Here is a 24,833-nt window from a genome sequence, read left to right on the forward strand (position 1 = left end):
GGTGGCTAGAGGTGCAAATGGGGTTGTCCATGCCTTAGCCAATTGGTCCTCTAGGCACAACATGTTTGGGTCTTTTGATATAGGTTTTGGCCCTCCTTATTTTGTTTCTGTTATTAAGGATGATATTTGTGGCTCCCCTTTGTAATTTTTTAGGGGCTGTTTAGTAAAAGATTTATAGTAACCTTATTTAAGTGTTGTGAAAATACATATGGGTGAAAAAGTGTAGTAAAAATAGGTGTTATGATATTTAAACAACAAAAACTGTTGTTTAAACAACAGTAGCAACGTCTTCCAACATTCCTAATTCATCTCTCTAAAATAGGATTAAAAAAAAACCAATTTAGGGGATAAACCTAAAAAATGCTATAATTAGTTTCCTTATCATTCCTTAAAATATCATTTTGTTACCGTGCTTTGACTGCTTTCTTATATATTCACCTATAGAGAGCATTGTTGATTTCCCAAACACTTAGGTAGTAAAAAAAAAAATGGAGAAGAAATGAACTTTTAGGAAGACAATCTGAATGCCCTCACTTTAGATTCGTATGTCTAGAAGTTTAATTGTGCAACACTCTTGTGTAATTCATCAATTTTCTATAATCCTATCCCATTCCGGCAAAATTCCCAGTTCCACAGTCACATTCAAAGTTTCAAACGAAGACCTCCCTTATCTTTCAATGCAATGCAGAGTTCTTTTCAAACTCGATCTGAGTTTTTCCCAAATCAGGGGATCATATAGTTCCTCAGATCTAAGGTTTTTGTCTTGTCAGTCAGAAATTGAGTGAGACAAGGGAGACCCCACTGACCATCATCATCATCTACCGCACACCGCGTTATCATCTACCACACACGTGTATCCAATGACTCTTTAGTTCACAAATCACAACTATACCTCGGCTTTATATATCAAAACCCATACTTCAACAGTTATTCAGTGTCACACTCTCTCGCTCTCACTCACAGTACTAATATAAGCCATGGTTTCTCCTACTCCTCCTCCATTATTAACTCTCTCTTCTCTTCTTCTACTGGTCTTGCTACTATGTAGTAGTTCTGTAGTAAACTCATCCTCCAAGTCCAAGTCCAACCCGCCAACCAAGATTGGCCAAGGCTACCGTCTCATCTCCATTGAGGAGAGCCCTGATGGAGGCCTTGTGGGCCACCTCATTGTCATCAAGAACAACAATGTCTACGGCCCTGATATTCCTCACTTGCAGCTCTTTGTCAAGTATGTTATCCCTTACTACTACTACTCTTCCTCTGGTTCTCTTGTTTTTGAAAATGCACCTCTCAGCCGTTTGATTTTTGTTCAGGCATGAAACGCAGGATCGATTGAGGGTCCACATTACTGATGCGCAGAAGCAGAGGTGGGAGGTACCGTACAGTCTATTGCCTAGGGAGCAACCACCGCCATTAAAGCAGACGATTGGGAGGTCAAGGAAGAGCCCAATAACAGTGTCTGAGTACTCAGGCTCTGAGCTCATTTTCAGCTACACCTCAGACCCATTTGGGTTCGCTGTGAAGAGGAAATCAAATGGGCAGACCCTCTTCAATTCAAGCTCAGATAAATCAGACCCATTTGGCAATTTGGTGTTTAAGGACCAGTACCTCGAGATTTCCACTAAGTTACCAGAAGATGCTTCCCTGTACGGGTTGGGAGAGAACACACAGCCACATGGGATCAAACTGTATCCAAATGATCCATACACTCTGTATACCACTGATATATCGGCTATCAATCTTAATGCTGATCTATATGGGTCCCACCCGATGTACATGGATCTTAGGAATGTCGGTGGGAGGCCTTATGCACACTCGGTTTTGTTGCTAAACAGCAATGGGATGGATGTGTTTTACAGAGGGACTTCATTGACATACAAGGTTATTGGTGGTGTCTTTGATTTTTACTTCTTTGCTGGCCCTACACCTCTAGGTGTGGTTGATCAGTACACTTCTTTCATAGGCAGACCAGCTCCAATGCCTTACTGGTCTTTCGGTATGATTCACTCTCTCTCACCCATTACTTTCCTCTTCCTTTAATTTACTGCATTCATAAATTTTATTGGTGAATAATGTCACAGGCTTGTACCTTGTTTTAATTAGGCAATGAATGTGTTGGAAATTGACAGGTTTAAGTAACACATATATAGACAACCGGAGAAGCCGGTTAATGGGATTTTGTTTTTGGCATGTATCATGTGTGTAATGAGGAATGGAATAGTTTGGTCAGAAGACTGAAAAAAAAAATGATGGAACTGACAGGTTTAGAAAATAGTATATAAACTGGGAGGACAAGTTTTCACCATCTCAAAAGTAGTACTTTTTGGAGGATTGATTTATTCTCTAATCATTACTATGTTCTAGTAAAATCTGGGTCATTTATAATCTTGCTACAGACAAATCTAATATCATATTGGCAAACCCATTTGTAAGATATGTAAGGAATTAGAACCACCTATTGATTTGGCTTGTTGGTAAATGCTGATTAGTGGATGATTAAAGCTATAGGATCGGGATGCTTTGTTATTTTCTAATTGAGGTTGGTGGGTTGGTCCCCCCCTTGTTTAATTTACTATATTGTTATCTTGTTCTCTTCTAATTATTTACTTGGTCATGCTCAGAAACAACCTTTTAGGTCTACAAGATCTTACAACGCTTCGCTCGAATATTTGACATTGAACACAACACTTTTTTTTTAGAAGAATCACAAAAATTATCATGTTTTTCTTTTTTTAAAACCAAGATCTTGTAGACCAAAAAGGCAAAAAGGTCTTCTTGATTTTATCCAAGGAAAAAAAAAACGGGTTTATCTTTTTATCTTTCACTTTCATATTTTAAGGTCCATGTTACAGATAAGGCCACACATAAAGTTGGAATCTCTAGTTTTCTCACGTATTTTAATATTTTTCTTGCATTTTGCACCGACTTTTCAAAGCCAAAAATTTTGACCTTTTTTTCACACTTTTGTACAAAGGATCTGGTGGACCCCAGAAAGCACATGATTATTAATCTTTTCATACAATGTTTTTCCTTCTAAAATTATCTTCGCTACACCTACATGAGGTGGAAATTGAATCATCATCATCATCATTGTCCTACTTCTATCAGAAAATGTTGTGATGCTTGTGTGGTAAGGGCCCATTTGATTCTAATTCTAGGCAGCCATTTCCAACAGCATTCCTCTATCTGGGCCAATAATCTCCATCTACCACTTCCATGTCTTGTGAAGGGAGACTGCCTTCGGTTGTGGGGAATGTGTACCCGTGTAATTGTTGTCCCCTTGCATTACAGCTACTCTCATGTCGGTGTGAGAAATAATTGGTGGACTTAAGACAAAATGATTCATGAATTAACATTTTTTTTCTTGTGTGGCTTAGGATTCTCTCAAGCAACTTGAAATGAATTCATTTTTAGGTTAGATAAGATATGGGCAAAGACTGGGTGTTCTTGTGTACTGGACTTGTCATGATTATAACATTTGTACACTTTTGGTCGCATATAATTATCTTGATGGGTCCATTAAATATGACAAATCTAAAAGTGTATCTAGTGTTATATTATTTATAAAATAAAACCTTAAGTGAAATGAACCCTAGTTTTGAATTGACATGCCATTGGGCTACAAAGCCCTTGGCAACTTAAGCTTATTACCTTTTTAGGTTAGAAACTTTGAAAGCATATTGCCTTTTTAGGCTATGATGCCTTAAAGTGATTCTTGTAAATCTCTGTGATTACTTGGGCTTTTCTTGGGGTTCTGGACAGTTGGAAGTTGGAATCGGCACATGGGTGCCAATGTGTTGTTAGCTTGTAAGAGGTTACCGGCACGCCAATAAATGGGCCAATTCATCTATTGCATAAATTGGTTACATCTTCCATTCTAAATTATCTTTGAGAAGGCATATCTGCGCATGTTAATGTTTCTTACAGATAACTTTCATCTCATCTTGCATACTTTACACATGAACATGTTAATGTTTCTATATTTAGTAGACAATGTTATAAGTTCATTTCTCTAAGTTAATATCTTGACATGTAAGAATCAGTTGGAAAATGTAGATCAGTGGCAGAGCAAGAATGACACTCCAGGGGGCCATATGTGCAACATATTTCAATTAAAACTAAATCAAGGGAAAAGATTAAATAAATTCATAATTATAAAAATTTAATTGTTCAGTAAAAATATTTAGTACATCTAATATCTATTTACCTTTTCATGCTAATAAAGTTTGATTGAATTTTGGTACTATCTACAGTTTTTCTTAGGGTATATCATGTCTTTAGCTAATTAAACTCAATATACCTACAATTAGAAAAATGAATAAAACTAAATGTAAAGTTATGACTAACCTAATTTTGTGTTACTCTTTGTTCATTTCCAAATTATTAGGCTTATTTTTCTTTAGCCTTTTGAAATCTCAACAATATAATGGCCTCTTTACTTATATAAATAGATTTATTTAAAGAATAAAAGCAACAACGCAATTGATAAAAAGTAGTTTACTTGATCATCTTGATATATGACCTGCTAATAAGGTGGAATAGGAATTAATTCTTAGGCTTCTTAACCTATTCTCTCTTATAATCTAGCTGGCTAAAATTCTGAATTTCCAAGCAAGAGCAATTCTTGTTATAAAAGTACCATCACACCTCAAGTTGTTCTAAACAGCCAGACCTCTGCATCATGAACTATGCATTGCATGTTCCTCTTCCAACTGTTTTAATTAATCAAAGGGTCTAATGATGCATATGTAATTCAGCCAAAGCAGCTACAGTAAGAAATTAAGAAAGTATGATTCATTTTATTAATTTCTTGCTCATATTTGATGCTACAGGATTCCACCAGTGCAGATGGGGTTACCATAACCTATCTGTAGTTGAAGACGTTGTTGAGAACTACCAAAAGGCTAAAATCCCACTTGATGTGATTTGGAATGATGATGATCACACGGATGGGAAAAAGGACTTCACCCTCAACCCCAAAAATTACCCTCGTCCAAAGCTTTTGGCATTCTTAGACAAAATACATAGCATTGGTATGAAATATGTTGTCATTATTGATCCTGGAATTGCTGTTAACTCCAGTTACGGAGTATATCAAAGGGGCATTGCCGATGATGTTTTCATCAAGTACGAGGGTGAACCCTACTTAGCTCAAGTTTGGCCAGGGGCTGTAAACTTCCCTGACTTCCTAAACCCAAAAACCGTGTCATGGTGGGGTGATGAAATCCGCCGCTTTCACGAGCTTGTCCCTGTTGATGGTTTATGGATTGACATGAACGAAGCTTCAAATTTCTGTTCTGGGAAGTGCAAAATCCCAAAGGGCAAGCAGTGTCCCACTGGGACAGGACCTGGCTGGGTATGCTGCTTGGACTGCAAGAACATTACCAAGACAAGATGGGATGATCCTCCTTACAAGATAAATGCTTCAGGTTTGCAGGCACCAGTTGGGTTCAAAACAATAGCGACTAGTGCAGTTCACTACAATGGCGTTTTGGAGTATGATGCTCACAGTCTCTATGGTTTCTCTCAATCCATTGCAACTCACAAAGGCCTTCAAGGACTCGAGGGTAAGCGTCCATTTATATTATCTCGCTCGACTTATGTTGGTTCAGGCCACTATGCTGCCCATTGGACTGGAGATAACCAAGGCAATTGGGAGAATTTGAGGTACTCAATTTCCACAATGCTCAATTTTGGTATATTTGGCGTGCCAATGGTTGGATCAGATATATGTGGGTTTTATCCACAACCAACAGAAGAGCTTTGCAATCGTTGGATTGAAGTTGGTGCTTTCTACCCGTTCTCAAGGGATCATGCAAACTACTACTCCCCAAGACAGGAGCTTTATCAATGGGAATCAGTAGCTGAGTCTGCCAGAAATGCTTTGGGTATGAGGTATAAGCTCCTGCCTTATCTGTACACCTTGAACTACGAGGCTCATATTAGTGGAGCCCCAATTGCCAGGCCACTTTTCTTCTCATTCCCAACTTACACTGAGGTTTATGGGCTGAGCACCCAATTCTTGCTAGGGAGCAGTCTCATGGTATCTCCAGTTCTTGAGCAAGGGAAATCAGAGGTTACAGCTCTGTTTCCCCCAGGTTCTTGGTACAGTTTGTTTGATATGACGCAGACTATCACATCAAAAGGTGGGATCAATGTTACCCTTGATGCGCCTTTGCATGTGGTTAATGTGCATTTGTATCAAAATACCATTTTACCAATGCAGCAGGGTGGAATGATTTCAAAGGAAGCTAGAAAGACACCTTTCAGCCTCATAGTGACCTTCCCAGCAGGGGTGCCTGATGGGGAAGCAAAAGGGAACCTTTTCATTGATGATGATGAGTTGCCAGAAATGAAACTTGGAAATGGGTATTCCACATATATTGATTTTTATGCAACAATTAATAAGGGAACTGTGAAGGTGTGGTCAGAAGTCCAGGAGGGCAAGTTTGCTTTAGCTCAGGGTTTGTACATTGAGAAGGTTACGGTTTTGGGATTGGATGGAAGTGGTCAGGCATCTGCACTTGAGGTTGATGGAAAACCGGTGACGGGTGCTTCGAACATAGAGTTAAGCACAACCAAGCAAAACGTGTTGGAGGAACAGGAAGATGGTGGAAATAAGGTGAAGACATTGATGGTAGAGATCAAGGGTTTGTCATTTGCTGTAGGAAAGAACTTTGCCATTACCTGGAATATGGGGATCAAAAGCTGAGGATTGAGTGGATAGGAGGTTCTTAATTGCCTCTGTTTCCAACTACTTATTTATTATTTTCCGTTATTCTCTTTGTTGTTGTTGATGCTTTTTTATATCTAAAATGGATTTTGGTTAGTAAGCCTAATGAAACTGATGGGCAGTTTTTCCTATATATATAGATTTCTGAATGTTGTTTGCTGCAGAAGTGATTAAATTTTGAAAACATTTTACTCATTATGGACCTTGAATTTACTGGATGAGTTCTCAATGCTTTGGGAAAGATAGTCCTTACTGAAAAGATTATGGTGTGCACTAGGTCTACTGTGATTGCCTCAGTTGGGTAAACTGGCCATTGCAAATAATTTTCCTTAGGGTCCGAGCTGTTGTTGTATGCATCTCATATTTGACTTAGGACCAGAGCTGTAACAGGATCCTGTTGCTACTTTGCAGTATTAAAAGCAGGTACCCGTAGGGTTTATTTATTTATTTTTTATGCTATCTCAATGATGGTAGATATATTTGAAGGTTTATTGCTGATATATAGTGGCTAATTAATTTTTAAAACCATTACGAAGCTGATCATTGTATGTAAAGTGGTAATCAATGGCTGAGATTCTTTCGAGTCCCTAGACTTTGGAAAACTTGAATTTAATTTGTCATTGTATGTAAAGTGGTTTCAGAATTTTTTTCATCATATATAAATTACATTTGGGACCCAGGACATCCATGGTTTTTCCCCAATCATCACTTTGACACAACTCTTCTAGCACATTTCATGAATTAAAATTTTGCCTTTATTTGTCCATGTAATGATTTCAGCAATAGCAACTTAATTAGCCTTGATTGCCTCAGTTATTTATGTATGGAATCTGTCAGAGTCCTACCAATAGGCTCAAAGTAAATGTTGAGGCATCCTCATTTTCAGCTAACCAGCGAGGAGCTATAAAACGAAAGATTTGCCACTTTTAGAGTACTGCAGACAAGCCAGTCATGCATGGAGTACCACTTATTTGATGTAAGATCCTCATTCTAGCTTTTTTGTTTTAAAGAAACAAATTTATAATTTTCTTTTTCATTATAATACTGGGTTTTGTGGATAGGGTTGTAATAACGGGCACATTTACTGTGCCTGTTTACATCTAGTTTTATATCAGTATTTTTACTAGCTTTATAGGTTGTGGAGTCACTTTATACCGTGTCCTTTTTCTCCTGTTTATCCAATTTTTTTTATTAAGTGGAACCCACAAAATAGTTCTCTTTTATGAATACCTGATGCAAGATAAATGAATTTCATTGGTTAAAACTACATGATCAATAAACAAACTTAAAGGAGAAAACTTTGGCAGACTTCATGTTAATTAGATTACAATTTTATAGTGTAAAAGTAGCATCTCTATGTTGTAGACTTAAATTTTGCTCGGCACCATATTTTCTTTATATGCACAGCACCATATGTTGTAGACCTGAAAATCTTGGCCTTTTAGCAAGAAGTTTTTGAACTGTTTTGTTAATTGGCATATTATTGATTTCTAATACATTTTCTAAACTTTTAGATGGATAGTCAAGCCAGTCATTAGCCAAAGCTGGAACGTTTAAGGGCAAGGTGGATGCCATCCATCGACAAGATATTTGTGGACTTGGTTGTTAAGCATATACAACTTGTGAAAGAGAAAATTACTTTTAGTTGTTATAAATTATTAGTTGCTGGAAAAATGTAGCTATAGTGGTATAGATTCTAATATGATATCATAGCTAGTTTTCTTATATCTGATGCCATTAGCGCATTGGTTGGCTTCACGGTATGTGCATTATCTCTGCTTGTTGGGGATAGTTTTCAATAGGCTCTTGCAGTCAAATAACAAATGTTCCACTAACAAGTTGATAGCGTTATTTTTCATGAGCATCACAATACTCAAGGCATCCAGTTTAGCAATTAAATTATTCAATCCAAGCTCTTTAAAAAGAATTAAACCATCCCTTACGGCCCACAGCTCTGCCATAGAGCTGTTGGTGTTGTTGAGCGCTCTAGTATCGTCCTCCCCCTGCCTTTCGAAGGTTCCCTAAGGCCGAACCATCTATGTTTAACTTCACCCATCCCTCTAGTGGTTTTTCCCAAGATACCGGGGCAATAGTTTTGGAGCTATGGATCTTTGCCTTCACACCAATGGAGAAATACACTGCATTGCTTTAATGCAACTCTTGAAAAACTTTTGATCGACAACTCCTGTTCTAAAAACAAAGTCGTTTTGGTGCGGCCATAAATGCCAGTCCCTAACCATTTGGTTAGAAGGATCCCTTAGGCAATAAGGAAATCTTAGATTTTGGCAGAACCTTTAAGCTATCTTGTAGCCCCTGAGGAGGTGATGAATGGACTCATTATTTTTGAGGCACATTGTACATATTGGATGGAGATTTAAACCTCTTGAACCCAGAACTTCCCTAGTAGGTATACTATTGTGCATGTACAGCCAGAGAAAGAATTGGACATGAGGAGGGCCTTCAATCTTCTATACCCATGTCATTGACATAGTATCCAGGCTCAAGGGGTTTAAATCCCTCGCTAGAAGATAAGCTGACTTTAGGGAGAAAAAGCCATCTATAGAGTATGCTCAAGTGAGAGAATCCTCAGAGTCTTGATCATAAAAGAAAAGAGTAGCTATAAAAGCATTGAGAATATGATCCGGCAATACAAAGGCGATGTTTTGGGGATTAGTATCTAAGGCCTTTTTTTGGGTGTAAAAATTTCACTGCTCATTACACATCACTCAAATATCATTACTTAGCACTCATCACCCTATAGCTCATTTCCTATCACTCAAAAATCCCCAAATATAACCTAAGTCCCGTTTGGCACCTAAACTTGGTTATGTTTTCAAATCCAAAAACTAAAAAATGTGGGACCCACACTCTGACCTATGCTACCATTTCTCTAGAACCCCTACCTGCCCCCTCCTCACCCCACTTACCCCAAAACCCAACTTTACCAAACCTTCCTCTTCATTTCCCTTCTTTGCCTCAACACCTCTAATGTCCTTTACTCAATCCTCACCCAATTGCGTTGGTGCCACCGATGATGGACGGGCTTTCTTCCTCCCTTCTCGTCCCTAAAACCGAACGCACAACCTACGTCTGTACCTCCTTCCTCCGTCCTAGGCACCCATTCGTGTTTGTTCAAAGAAGAGAGAGTGGTGGATCTACCTTGGGGTTTCTAAAACTTTGAAAAAAAATGCTCGAGGGTTAACTTGTGAATCTCGTCATCGTCCTTGTCGTTGGTTTAAGCTTTGGCCGCCGCAAGTTGGAGCAGATTAGATGGCTCGCTAGACGTGGTTGGGCTGAGGGGATTTATGTGAAGATGGGGCTGTGTTGAAAAATGGATGTGGCTGTGCAGAGGAAGTGATGTGGTTGTAGGTGTGAACTGCAATATTTGTTATTAGGGTTGTTGGTGGGGAGTACAAAAAGGAGAACCTGATTTGACTCTTCTCTAATCGTGAGCCCTGGTGATGTGAGTGTATTTACGAAAATGCCACAGTTACTTTGTTTTTGTAACTCAAAAACACCTAAAACTTGTTTTTGTTTTCAGTAACTCATCACCCGATTTTGTGAGAACTGAGTGATGGAAACAATACCCCAAAACTCATCCAAACAAGCTTCTTCTCTGTGGGACCACTTATTTTGGGTGATGAGTGATGGAAACCTACAACTTGCTAGATCACAATTTTCAAATTTGGATGCTAGATCAGGAAATCTATCTAAACAGAGACAGAATTATTAAGGGGTTGAGGGGGGCTGTGGCCCCCTCGAACATAATTTTTTTTTTAAAAAATAGTAATAGTGTGTGTGTGTGTGTGTGTGTATATATAATGAATATTTTAACAATTGAACCCAAAATAATTATTTTTGGCCCCCTCCTCCTAAGAAGTTACAAACTAGCCCATGAAAATGATAAAACCCAATTGGCATGCACCCGTGCTACAATATTTGCAACGTTTCTGTGTTACAGTGTTGGCTGTCTCTCACTCATTCTTCGCATACCCAAGCTATTTTTTTTTATGAGTGCTTAGATTGGCCATTTGAATTTGTAAATGAGATATGACTATTTTTGATGAATAGAAAGAGAGATGAATACAAATTACAGACCAAAGTTATGTACTTGTAGTGAGGGAGAGTAGGGTGCGTGTGTGGCCATTAATCAGTGTGTGTGGATATTAATTTTTAACTTAAATTATTTAAATCTCTTCTTCTTTTTTTCCTTAAACTTAAAAGTTTTTATTGGTTGTTTGTTAGTAAAATATTGTTAATTTTAGAGAAGTGTTATGTTTATAACATTTTCACAAGAAATCAAAGGTATTAAGTTTTATTGGTTCTAATTTGAATCCACAATTGAAATTACTTTTTTGTCCACCAATAACAACTAATAGTAACTTGCCATTTAGGATTTTTTTTTTTTTGGTGTGTGAAAGTATTGTGAAAATGTTTTGTACATAGCATTTCTCTTAATTTCATGTGGGGCATTATGGAATTGAATAATTGTTAATAAATTTGTGCTAATGTGGAGTGTGTAGCTATTAGGATTTACAGATTTTATTATATACATTTTATAAATTGATGTATCATTAATTATAAAAAATTAAGATTGACCATTGTAAATTATTTGTTTAAATATTTTTTAACTTTAATTTTATAAATTGAAAAGGAGATTGTTGCAAAGCTTAGTACAAAATCAACCATAGATGATTTTGTTTTTTAAAAGAATGTTGAATTCTATATTTAGATGATTAGTTTAAAATGTATTAAGAAACGGTTATTTTGTTTATTCTCTCTTTTGTTGATATTTTCTTAACATATATGCTAATTTGGATTTTAAAGATGTTTTATTTATTGAGGTTTTGACTCCCCTAAATTTAGATCCTGGTCCTGTCCCTGTATCTAAATGAGTGACATGGTGCTTTCATGATTTTATAAGTAATGCGTTAGGAAATAAGGACCAATACAAGCAGAACTTCATTTAGTAACAAAAAGTGAATACATATCAAACAGTGCCTATACCAGGAAAAAAAAGTGAATGATCGTTATGTATGAAAATAATATAACGAGTAAATAGCATCCCAAATGTGGTAGTTGGTATAGTTTCGTTCACTAAATAGACATCTTCATTTATGTTCAAAACAAGAAATAGAAGAATTGAACTTTAAAAGATTATTTTGGAAGCCCTAATTCCTCAAACATAAACAAAGACTAAATGTAATCAGTACATAGGTTATTTAAAAAACAAACACACACACATACTAGCATCAAATAGAAACTCAAGAAATGCTTTTATACATTAAGAAAAATCATAAAGAGAACCTCCTTCCAAAAACCATAAACAGTGTTTAAAGTTACCTAGAAGCTCCAACACTCCTATTGTAGACACCTTTGTGAATGATCTTAATTTTCCTAAAGCATGAAGTAAGAAAAAAAATTCACCGAATCACATGCAAGTTGTATGCATAAATTATAGTTACTTTCATGATCTTTTTTGCAGTATCTAATCATATATATCTAGCTGCCTCAAAATATAATCGTTCAGACTAATTGATTCTAGGTTTCACCACTTCAAATTGTAAACAACTCATTGGGATGTTGGTTAGAAGTCTTGTCTTTGAAATAATCATTTTTCCTTAGATTGCAATAAGGACAAAAGGGCATGTACTTTTTCATTTTCTTAAATTGTATCATTGGACCAAAGTATTGTAATATTATTCTTGGAATTGATGTACTATTAGGTTCTAAAAGTTTAGAATAATTGGCAAACTGTGAACATAAATTTGTCTAGATATAAATTCCAAAGTCTATAGGTATGGTTAGACAATGCTCAAGGTGTTATAAATCAAAATACAAGAAGAAGGAAGCTGCAAGTTCAGAAAATTCGAAACATGCCAGGTTCAACCAATCAAGACCGTGGTTCGACTAATCGAGACACGAATCTGCAGAGTTTAATTTCTAGCAAGTGTTGGGAACTAAAAACTTTTAATTGTATTATTTATGAAAGCTCGATAATAAAACTACTAGAGCTAATTAGGACCCCTACATTTAAATTATGGCTAAATTGCTTTTAATCTACTGTACTATATACGGAATTAGAGTAATTAATGTGGAATTAACCCGGACTACTTCCTAGTGCATGGACATACATAATTAAAAATTAAGTATAAAAACACAAGAAGGAAGGGAAAAGAGATGCAAACATAGAATAACACGACGATATATTATCAAAGAGGAAAACTGAAATACTCGGTGTAAAAACCTATTCGCGACCCTCCAAGCTGAATCAATCTACTAGTGAATAAGTTGGAGTACAATGATTACAAAATAGACTCTTCAAGCCTAGTCTACCTGTGAGAGACCGCAAACTTGGTGCCTCTCAAAAAAGAGATTTTAGTACTTTTTTAGGGCACCTCTCTTTTTGGGTAAATGGTGTGGAGTGGCCACTTATTTTTTATACAAAAAAATAAGAAAAAATTAAATACAAATTTACATGATTTAATTGTTCCTTTCTCATTGATTGAATAAAAAAGAGTACATATTTGATAAATTGAGTATTACATGGCTTTGGGTTCTAGTTACAAACTACCAAATATACATGACTTTTTGTCCTAGTTACAACCTACCCAAAATAAAAGTAAAGATAAAACATAAGTCTACCTATCCAAAGACACTAAATTCAGAGGCTAGGTTATGGAATGGGAAGGTGTTAGGCACTCATTCTGCCCAGATAGAGTTTGGTCTTCTAGACTCTCATGACCAATGTATTCCTTTATGCATGATATGAATGATATGTTGCATACATGAAACACTTAATAAAACTAAGTCACATAAGTCTATTTATGAATGCATCCTCTCCTTTGTTAAAAAATTTAGATCTGTGTTGTGATAAAAAAAAAATTTGATTTGGTTTAGAAAAATCAGTTTTGTCTTTGTACATGTAAAAAAAAATAGTTTTCGGCATAGAAAAGTCAGATCTGTGTTTATTAAATAAAACAAAGTTTTTTGGTTTTAAAAAAAAAATATTAGATCTGTTTTTGAGAACTAGAAAAATTGGTTTTTGATTTGTATTAAAAAAAAATCAGTTCTATTTTATAACAAAAAATTTAGATTTGTATATTGGAAAAATCAAATCTGTTTTGTTATGTGAAATATAAATAATTTTTTTTTCTTTTTTAAGAAGGGAACTATATTCATGAAATAAACCTACGCCACTTGTATCAAACAAAACAAACGTGACATTACTACTCGTGACTTTCTTTTTTTTTTTTTTTTTTTTTTTTTTTAAAAAATTCAGATCTACATTTAAAGAAGATATAGATCAATTTTTTAAATAAAAAAAAATTCAGATCTGCATCTAAGGAAGATACAAATCAATTTTTGATTTGGAAAAATTTAGATTTGCTTCTAAGAGCATTCACAGCAGTGGAGCTAAAAGTTTAGCTTTTTAGCTCCACCAAAAGTTAATTTACCTATTTTACCTACACATATGTTGTAGCAGTGGATCTATTTTAGCTTTCAGCACAATAAAATAATATAAACATCACAATAAAATAATATAACTACTACAATAAAATAATATATCCCATTACCCAAAAAAACATCCACAGCACCAACCACAGTCACTCTACCATCAGCCACAGCCATAACCACACCCACAACCACAACCACCACCACCACCACCACCACTAGTCCACAGCAGGGAAAAAAAAAACAAAAAACAAACCCATAGCACCACAAAACACGGCATAACCACTGCCAACACAGCACCACAAAACAAACCCACAGCACACCACAAAACAAACCCACAACCACAAATCACAACCTTAATCTCAACTTCGATACCAACGCACACCGGAGCACAACCACGACCCAACGGCGGAGTGGAGGTGAGGGAAGCCACTTCGATCCACGAGGTCGGAGGCGATTGGCGGCGTGGGTCTGAGGCGATTGGCGCTGGGCAGGGGCTTGGGTCTGCGGCAGTGAATGAGGGAGCTTGAGAGAGTGACAGTGAGAGAGGAGAGAGACGGTGAAGCGATCAGTGAGAGATTGAGAGAGTCTTGGGAGAGTATGAGAGCTGAGTGACTAAGAGAGAGAGGGGCACAGAGTGAGAGCTTGAGTATCAGGTGAGATGGTGGGGAGGGCCGGCGGCAGTAACAGAAAGGTGAGAGCTTGAGAGAAATTTTAGATGGGAGCTTGAGAGTGACACTGAGAGAGAGCACGGTGAGATGAGAATAAAAGAAATGAAAAAAATAAACCAAGTAGTGTTATTTTAATCCGGGGTGAATAAACAATTAATTTTTTATTTTAGATGTTTGCTACAGTGCACATATAGTTCAGCTAAAAATTATAAGAGTGCCTCCATTGCTGCATGGCTGTTTTTGGTATTTTGGTGGAGCTAAAATAGCATTATAGTTATTTAGCTCCATTGCTGTAAATGCTCTAAGGAAGATGCAAATCAGTTTTTGTGTTAGAAAAAATTTCAGATTTGCATCTAAGGAAGATACAAATCCATTTTTAAATTTTGAAAAAAATTTTGATCTGCATCTAAGGAAGATGCAAATTAGTTTTTTGATTTTGAAAAAAATTCAGATCTGCATTTAAGGAAGATGCAAACCAGTTTTTGATTTTGAAAAATTCAGATCTACATCTAAGGAAGATACAAATAAGTTTTTGGTTTTGAAAAAAAATTCAGATATGCATCTAAAAGAATATTTACTCATGCATCACAAAAATATAAAAACAGAAAAAAGGGTAAAGAAAAACCACCTCTTGCATGAACGTACTCTTCTTACTGAGGGAATATTTTAGGGTCAAAAAAATTTATTCAATTATCTTTGAAACCTAAAATGCCTTGCTTACAAAAAATAAATTTTTAAGGCTAGAGCCTTCAGAACGTCTTTAACGTAAGAGAGAAAATAATAGAAAAGAGAGTCAGAAAAAGGGGAAATCAAAGAGAGTAAAAAAGTGTGCTGAATTTTGAGATGCAGCCTCTGTTTATAGAGGTTGAAATGCTGAAAAAAAATAAGCAAAAAACGTACGGGAAAGTCCTAAAAAAAAAAGAGATTCGGATAAGAGTAAGCTGATTTTTCAGATCAGAACAAGCTTCAGTATTTTGATCATATCTTTTTAGTTAAAATTTGGATTAAGCTGAAATTTAGATAACAGAAGGGAAATTTGAATCTGTACAACTTTGCCAGAAATAGCCCAGTCCGAATTTTGAGTTCTACTATGCCAAAAGTCCCTTGGAACGTGAATCTGAAATTTGTTACTCGATTAGTACGTTTTTGAAGTGTTTTCCAACTCTAAATTTATATTTGGACGAATTTTAGAGTTATTTTCATGATAAACCTCGTTCCAAAGTGATAATTAGGACTTTTAAAATAATTATTTTGAATATAATTATCCTAAAGCCTAATTATCTACGGTCTTTAAATATTATCAGCTTACAGCCTTTAAATATTACCAGCTTATTTGTTTTAATCCCATGCAACAAATCTCACTTTAAGAAAAAAACTCCACCAATCACATAAATTCATTTTATTAATTTTAATCATCAACCAATCAAAATTAATTTCAATTAATCACACGTGATTGGTTTCACCCCATACAATGCATGCAGACCGTGAAAAATTGATCTCATAATATCTTTCAATCCGACGGTCCGATTTGGAAACCGGGCATACCGTTGAGACTATTAGAATCTCAAGATCATTTTTATGATATGAAATGGAAAAATTAATGTATGTAATGCAATCATGAATTTTGGGTACATGAATGGTCACTCTCGTCATCTTCCTTGATTAAAGCATGGGTGCAAAATTGAGTGTCTACACTACCCTATGTACTTAGACCCTCTAAGTTCTAGCTACCAATGGGTTTCAACGAGCCTTATCTTCACTAATTTTTTGGATTCCGCAATTAGCATAAATTGCATCCACAATAGAATGGCTTTACTCAATGCTTCCCAAGAGCTCAAAAACAACTCACAACACTCAGAATGGGTGTGGAATGTGTTTGAGCTAAGAAACTCTCAATGGATATGGAATTAGAGAGGGAAGACTAGTATGAGGAAAACTAAGAAAAATGCGTAGAGGATTGTAGGTAAGAAATCTCTAACTCTCGAATGGATTTCTAGGGTTTTCTCTCTAAAACTCTCCTTACAATTTCATGGGTAATGTGGGCTTTTATAGTGTAGGCAAAGAAATGAAGAAGGCACAAAAAATAGGCTAGCAATGCATCTCACAAGTTAGGTCGCGAGTTGCCCAAGTCACGAGTCACTTGCAATATGCCGTCCGCACTTGAACCTTTGAATTTTTAGCATGTGCTCCTCATGTGATATTTCACGAGTTGCACCACTCACAAGCCAGTCATGAGTTGCACTGTTCTTCATAGTTTTCACCAATTTCTCACACTAAACCCATTACATTGAATCCCACAAACATACAGGGAAATGATTAAAGAATTACAATAAAATTTGACACGAAATTATAATGCCAACAAAACATAATTGAAAATCACAAATTTACAATTTATATTATACAAATGTAGAAGATTAACGTTTGTTCTTATGTAGTAGTTAGGGCTATCCACAAGTTGGGTTGAATCAAGTTTGGGCTCAACTAGCAACCAACCCAACCTAATCGAGTGAAGAATAAACTCGCTGTCGACTACCACTAACCGCAAGTCAAGTTGGTTTTGGCTCAGGTGGATGATGGTCAATTTCAAGCGAAATCAACAAAGCAACAACATGCGAAATTAACAAAGCACAAGATTTCAACGGATCTAGACTAATCTGCTCTAGTTCTCGATGAGATCTTGATGGATCTAAACGAGAGAGAGAGGGAGAATGAGGGTTAGGATGAAGGTCGGTTCAACTTCCATCGGATTTCAGTACCCAAAACCACCACTCGACCTGCATCTCTCAGATTTTGATGATGGATTCCCGTTGTTGATTGCTAGCTGCTCAGATTGAGTTGGTTTCAATTCGGGTGGCGGCAGGTTGAGCGGTTTTGTTGGGTTGCCAGTTGGTCTGGACAGCCCTTGTAGTAGCATATATAAACCATTATTTAAACAAAGTTATTGATTACATTATTTAAACAAATTTAGAATAGTAACGTTAGCACTTACGTTGCACTAACGCATGCCAGTGCGTTTATGCCAATTAAAAACTAAAAAAATAAAAATCTTCTTTTGAACTTCCCTTTAGTATTCAATTATTTCATATTCTTGTACAGCTACCTAAGTCAAAAAATGGTGTATAAATCATTTATTATTATTATAATATAATAAAAGTTGAGTTAAGAAGTTGTGGTTGCGTCAAATGGCTTCACTAAATTGAAACAATTTTTTTTAAAGTTGTGGTTTACCAAATTACAACAATATTTTGGATAAAAACAATGCTTAAAATATAGACAATAACTTATTTATTCTTATCAATTTCTTTAGATAAAATAACAATAAGTGTTTTAACAAAACATGCAACATGCATCTAAGTTTTTGTTGATAGAGACAACAACTTATTTGTTCTTATCTATTTCTTTAAATAAAGTAACAATAAGTGTTTTAACAAAATATTCAACATGCATCTAACTTTTAGTTGATAGAGACAACAACTTGTTCTTTAAATAAAGTAACAATAAGTGTTTTGACAAAAAATGCAACATGTAACATGCATTTAACTTTCAGTTGATAGAGATACAACTTATTTGTTCTAATTTGTGCTTTAACAAACATGTAACATGTATCTAACTTTTAGAAATTTAAATTCTACTCCAACTAAAAATTTATTATCAAAATTTCAAAACTTTATATATATATATATATATATATTCACCAATGATCTTTCCATAGAATATTCTCTCTTGCACCCCACGTTTTTGTTTATTATTTTTTCAAGTTGCAACTTACGTGCATATGTATTTGTATTGGAAGGATGTACAAGTTGAATAGATTCAGAGGAGTTGATAAATTTATATGATACCCTCTCTCTTTCTATTTGGAACAATATTTTTTTTTCCTAATAAACAACTACTCTCATTAATTATTAATTTTTTTTGTTAATTGTTAGGATATTGTGGGGGGCGGAAAGCCCAAGAACACTGTTCGTCCGAGGAGATGACAACATTTAATCAGAGGCCCATGTAAAGGGAGCATGCCTGGAGAAGAACGCGAGCAGTGTCCGAGGAGATGTTTATTTGTCCGAGGAGTCCAATGTCTTCGGACCCGAAGGATCTTTGCCTGACAGATATATGGGAAGCTCAAGTGAGCCTTCTGGCAAGTGTAAGGAGGAAGTGAACCTCGGACACGCATGAGGGTAACAGGAACAAAGAAATATCTAAAAGACATGCCTCAACCACCGCATTAAATGTACTGCACCTACCTCCCTGGCCGCATTTATGTGGAGAAGACCCTGAACAGTACATTCTCAGCTACCGCCACTCACACAAGGCTAAAGGGGGAGTGCGATGGGACATGCGCTCAAGTGGGCATCTGGATTTTGAACAAGTGGACGGTGAAGATGGAGGAAGGGGGTACTATATAAGGGAGGGATGCCCCAGATGCGGGAGGGGGAGAAAAAGAGAGAGAAAAGGAGGGAATCTCATTACTGTAGCTCTCAAGAATTGTAAACCAAGTTTATTATATAGATACACCTCTTCGGACGTGAAGTATACATGTGTCCGAGCACGTTTTAACATAACTACATCCTTAAATATTGCCGTTCATTTCTGTTTATTTAGCTCTAGCCTAGCTCTTTCACCCACTCTCTACAAATTTATTGTTTTGGGTTCAGTGGGCTTAAAATCCATATCATAGTGGGCTTGGGCTACAAAAATTGACCCTACAGATATATTTCCTCAAATTAAGGGATAAAATTAACAATAGTTTAATTTACCTAAAATTTTGTCATTTAGATTTTAACCAATTTAAATTCTTTTCAAATTAAAAGTCTATTATAAAATTTTTAACTTCCTTCCCTAGAAAAAAAAAAAAAAAAAAATTATAAACTGAAATCTAGATTCCCACACAACTCCCCACGCTTTTTGATCCTCAAGTTGTAGTTTACATTTTATTAATTATTTAAAAAATTATTTTATTAATTGTTAGGATATATTTAGTGGAATTAAGGGATAAGATTTAATTATAGTTTAATTTAACTAAAACTTTATCATTTTAGTTTCAAAAATTTAAATCCTACTCCAACTAAAAATCTATTATCAAGATTTCAAAACTTATATATATTCCACAATGGTCTTTCCATAGAATCCTTCTTATGCTCCACATTTTTTTTTTTTTTTGGGTTTTCTTTAAAATTTTAAATTCTCAACTTTTGAACTATTTTGTGTGTTTTAGGTTTTGGTTGTTTTATGTATTTATTTTGTAAGTGTTTTGATTTTTTTAATTGACTATCGCTACAAAAAATTTGGTTCAAAACATGACTTTCATGTGCTGTAGTGCAATATGATTTCGAGTTACTTTTACTTATTGATTGTTAAGACTTTATCAATGTTTATTTCTTTTTATATTTTAAAATTATGTTTGTGCTTTGTGTTAATTTCTTAGTATACGGAATTCCTTCCATATCTTTTTAGATAATATAATTTAAAGTTCTTGTGAAATTTTTAATGACTAAATTTCTTTGAAAGTCTAACTGAATTCAATTTAGAATTCCTCCTATATCCTTTTAGATTATAGATAATATTGAGCTAAATTAGATTTTCATCGGTCCAAATTCCTATGTAATTATATATTTACTTAATTTCTTTTTCATTTTTGTTTTAAAAGTTCAGAAATTTGGATTATTTTTCATTAATGAATTGAGATTTTGGCTTGGTTTTGTTTTCAAATGTTTTTGTTGTTAAATTTATTATTTTTTCATGTGTAATATTAATATATGTGTTCTTAAAGGTTAAAACATAGTATAATTAGAGACATTATTCAAGTTGTATAAGTTAGGGTGTTAACCATTTGAATAAAATCAACACTAAAATAGATGTACAAATAAGTTTGGAGTTAATTATTTTAGGATTTTCTTATTTTTATAAAAAAAATAGATAAATTTTTTTATTGATCATTTCAATTAGAAATATTATATATATGGACAAATATACAAAATTATGAATTCTATATAATAATAATAATCATTCATCTAGTTAGAAACTAGTTCTAAAATTATGTAATAATAACTAATTTTGTGATTATTTCTCAAAAAATATATATAAAGAAAATTCATGGCTAAACTGCTAAAGCCTTGTACGCATGAGACTTTCATTAGTAAAATGTAATTTATTCGTTTTCTCATATTTCCTCATCATCAAAAATCGTACGCATATACTATTTTAAAGAACTTTAACAAAAAGAATAAATGTCCAAAATTTTAAATTTGAGAAAGAAAAGAACCAAACCAGTTGTGTTTAGTGGGTGTGGGCTTGCATCTATGCCGTCCCACACATAGTTTCCAAATGCTGGAAATAATCTAATACTATTTTTCCTAAATTCTAACACCTATATAAACCATGCAACCTACAAGTCCCAACCATAAAAAAAGAGTATTCTCTTTCAATTCCCATCTCTTCAAAACATAATTGAATTATATATTTGTCCATATGGAACAAAAACCCCACATAGCTCTTCTACCAAGTTCAGGGATGGGGCATCTCATCCCTCTTGTTGAGTTTGCCAAGCTACTTCTTCATCATCACGACTTCCACATCAAATGCATCATTCCCACAACAGGGTCTCCATCCAAAGCCATGAAAGAAGTCCTTCAAGCTCTCCCTACTAGCATATAATGTATAGTTAGATTTACGTTATTTTGACTGTATAAAAATAATATAATATATTATTTATATTATACAAATTTAGAAGATTAACGCTTTTTCTTATGTAGCAGCTAGGGTTTTTCATAAGTTAAGTTGAATGATGTTTGGGCTCAACTTATATAGGTAGATTTACGTTATTCTAACTGTATATGTGTTGGGAAATTTAGACCCCGGTTGATATAATTAACAAGTTTTAAATTCAAGTTGTTAATTAGATTTATTATGAATGAAACTTGTTAAAACAAACAAACATCAATATCATGTCAATAATGAATGCAGCAGAAAAATAAATAAGACAAGATATGATGACCCAGGAAAACCAATGAAACAAACTAGTTTCACAATAAAAAACCTAGGGGGAAACCCTCCCGAAAAGCAATTCACTATAGTAAAGAGAAGTTTCACATCTAGTACAAAACCTTTGTCCCTAGACTCTACAATCCCCGTAGATGAACTTACAGCAGAAACTTTCTACCGCTTCAGAACCTCTGAACTCTTCAATATATGAACATCATCCTTTTTAATGCACAGATCCTAGTGTGTGACTAACCAATTGCGCAGATCCTAGTACGTGACTTCAATTACCAACTAGAAGAAGAAGAATGTTGGCTGCAAAGTTCTTCACTTCATTAACAATGAAGATCAAGAAGCACTTGGTTACAAAATCCTAAGGCTCAAAGACGCAGTAGCTTCTTTTAGAGAGAATAAGGCATTAGTCACCTTTTGCATATGTTCTCCTTGTATTCTCTTATGTGCCAGCCTCTAAAATAAGCCTTTTATAGGTTTAGGGTTGTGAGAGAAGAAACCCTACACATACATGTCAGCATGGGCCGAAAATCAGATCTGCAAATTTGAATTCCCGTAACCTCGATCTATTGCGAGGTGTCGAGCTTTAAACTTCGACAGATACAGCTATTGAGAAGCTATCAAGGAGCTGTTGAGGAGACAGGAGTTTTCTCGATCGATCCACCAGCTATCGAAAAGCTATCGAGATTGCGATAAGAAGAAGTTGAAAATCTCGATAGATAGCCTAGTTGTCGAGAGTCGTCGAGCAGCTATCGAGCTGCTATCGAGCTATCTGTCCATAGGTGTCGAGCTATCTGTACAACTTTAGTGAACAGCTTTTCTTCACTTGTTTCTTGGTCCAAACTCCATGGCTTTAATACGAGACTTGAACAACATTTTTCTTGAAGTATTAAACATATCCTAGATCTACCCAAATACAAGTAAAGTGTGTTTTGTCAAAGGATTAGCCAATTACATAAAATATTGACATATGTTCCTAACAAGTAAAACACATATGTCCTAACAATATGAATAATATAATATATTATTTATATTATACAAATTTAGAAGATTAACATTTGTTCTTATGTAGCAGCTAGGGCTTTTCATAAGTTAAGTTGAATCGTGTTTGGGCTCAACTTGCAACCAATCTGACCAAATCAGTTGAAGCAAAAATAAACTCGCCACCAGTTGCCACTGACCATGAGTCAACTAGTTTTGGCTCGGGTGAACGATAGTCAGTTTCAGGTGAAAACAACAAAGTAGCAATAGGTGAAATCAACAAAGCACAAGATTTTGATGTATCTTAATGAATTTGGTCTAGATCTTGGCGAGAGAGAGAGAGAGAGAGAGAAAGAGAGTTAGGAGGAAGGTCGGTTTGATTTCCATCAAATTTCAAAACCCAAAACCAATACTTGACCTGCAACTCTTGATTTCTAATGCTGGAGAGCCGTTGACTGCTAACTGCTCATATCTAGTTAGTTTCAGTTCGGATGGCAACATGCCGAGTGGTTCCGTTGGGTCGCTGGTTGGTCTGGTTAGCTCTAGTAGTAGCATATAATTAAGGGTGTCCAACCAGACCTGGTACCCGACCAACCCGGCCAATCCGGCTTGAGAACCGGTTGACTCGGCGTCGGTGATAGTCGGCGGTGGGTCTCTGCCCCCAAAACTTAAGACCAACGGGTCAGTTGATGGGTTTGAGCATGGAAAACCGATTTTCAACTGACCCGAACGGAAAACACACCGGAACTTGTTGTTCCCCGCTGATTAGAGTGGTTGGCTAGTTTGGTTTTTTCCGATCTGTCGAGATCTCGCCTGATCTCTTCGAGATCCGACCTGATCTAGTTGAGATCTACCAAGATCTCTTCAAGATTTGGTCAGATCCAACAAAAACTAGCAAATTTCAGCAAAATACAGTTGATTTCTGCGAAATTCGGCAAAGTTTTGCACAGTTCGAAATTGATTGAGACCCGACCAAAAATCGAAGACATCCAACCACTTGAACTGCTTCCTTCGACAGGTCAGTGGTGGGTCCAAGTATAGGCAACCCGAAGTGATTGGGGTCGGTTCTGAGTTGTACACAAATTCGACCCGGATTGACCCGTGGATAGGCTTACATATAATAAACCATTATTTAAACAAAATTATTGATTAAATTATTTAAACAAATTTAGAAAAGTAACGTTAGTACTTACGTCACACTAACGCATGCCGGTGCGTTTATGCCAATTAAAAACTAAAAATTAAAATCTTCTTTTGAACTTTCTTCTAGTTTCCAGTCATTTGATATTCTTGTACAACCACCTAAGTCAAACAATGGTGAATAAATAAAATCTATTTGATTCATTTTCTCGCATTTCCTCAGTATCGAAAAGCGTACGCATATCCCATAAAAAACAGGAAAAAAAAAATGCACATATCCCATCAAAAACAGAAAAAAAAAAAAAAAAAAAAAGAGAGAAAAGAAAAGAAGAAAAGCATGCGCATATCCCATAATAATAATAAAAAATAAAATAAAAAGAGAGAGAGAGAGAGAGGGAGAGAGAGAGAGAGAGAAAGCGGACGCATATACAATTCTAAAGAACCCAGTAAGGTATTTTTAAACTATTCTATTTTACCATCTCAAAAGCTACTTTATCTACTATACCATACCATTTTACAATACATCCAACATCCTAACTTTTATTTTACAATTCAAAAAATTAAAATAATATAAATTATACAATAAAATAATTAATAAATTATCAATCTCTCTCTAATTTCTGTCCCTGCTTCTCCCTTCACTTTCTCAACAACCAAACAAACAATCACCACCATGATGAGAATCAGTCACAGCCCCAATCTAAACACCAGTCACAACAAACACCAGCCTCGCCCCCACAAACAATCACCACCAAGAAACCCACAGCAAGAACCAAACCCAAAAACTAGCCACCATGCCACCACCACCAAACCCACCTCACGTCAGTCTCCACATCGGTCTCCACGTTGATCTCCACTGCGCTGAC

At 35.4% G+C, this 24,833-nt stretch overlaps 1 protein-coding gene across 1 annotated transcript; it reads left to right on the top strand.

Annotated features, from left to right (window-relative positions):
* Window positions 1-668: 668 nt before the first annotated feature.
* Window positions 669-6,928, top strand: LOC112016121 (alpha-xylosidase 1). The gene is made up of 3 exons (XM_024048631.2): window positions 669-1,228; window positions 1,314-1,996; window positions 4,833-6,928. The coding sequence occupies exons 1-3, from the start codon at window positions 978-980 to the stop codon at window positions 6,710-6,712; spliced, it is 2,814 nt and encodes a 937-aa protein (XP_023904399.2). The 5' UTR covers window positions 669-977; the 3' UTR covers window positions 6,713-6,928.
* Window positions 6,929-24,833: the final 17,905 nt, after the last annotated feature.

Source organism: Quercus suber, unplaced genomic scaffold (assembly GCF_002906115.3).
Source record: "Quercus suber isolate HL8 unplaced genomic scaffold, Cork oak 2.0 scaffold_875, whole genome shotgun sequence".
Taxonomy (NCBI): Eukaryota; Viridiplantae; Streptophyta; class Magnoliopsida; order Fagales; family Fagaceae; genus Quercus; species Quercus suber.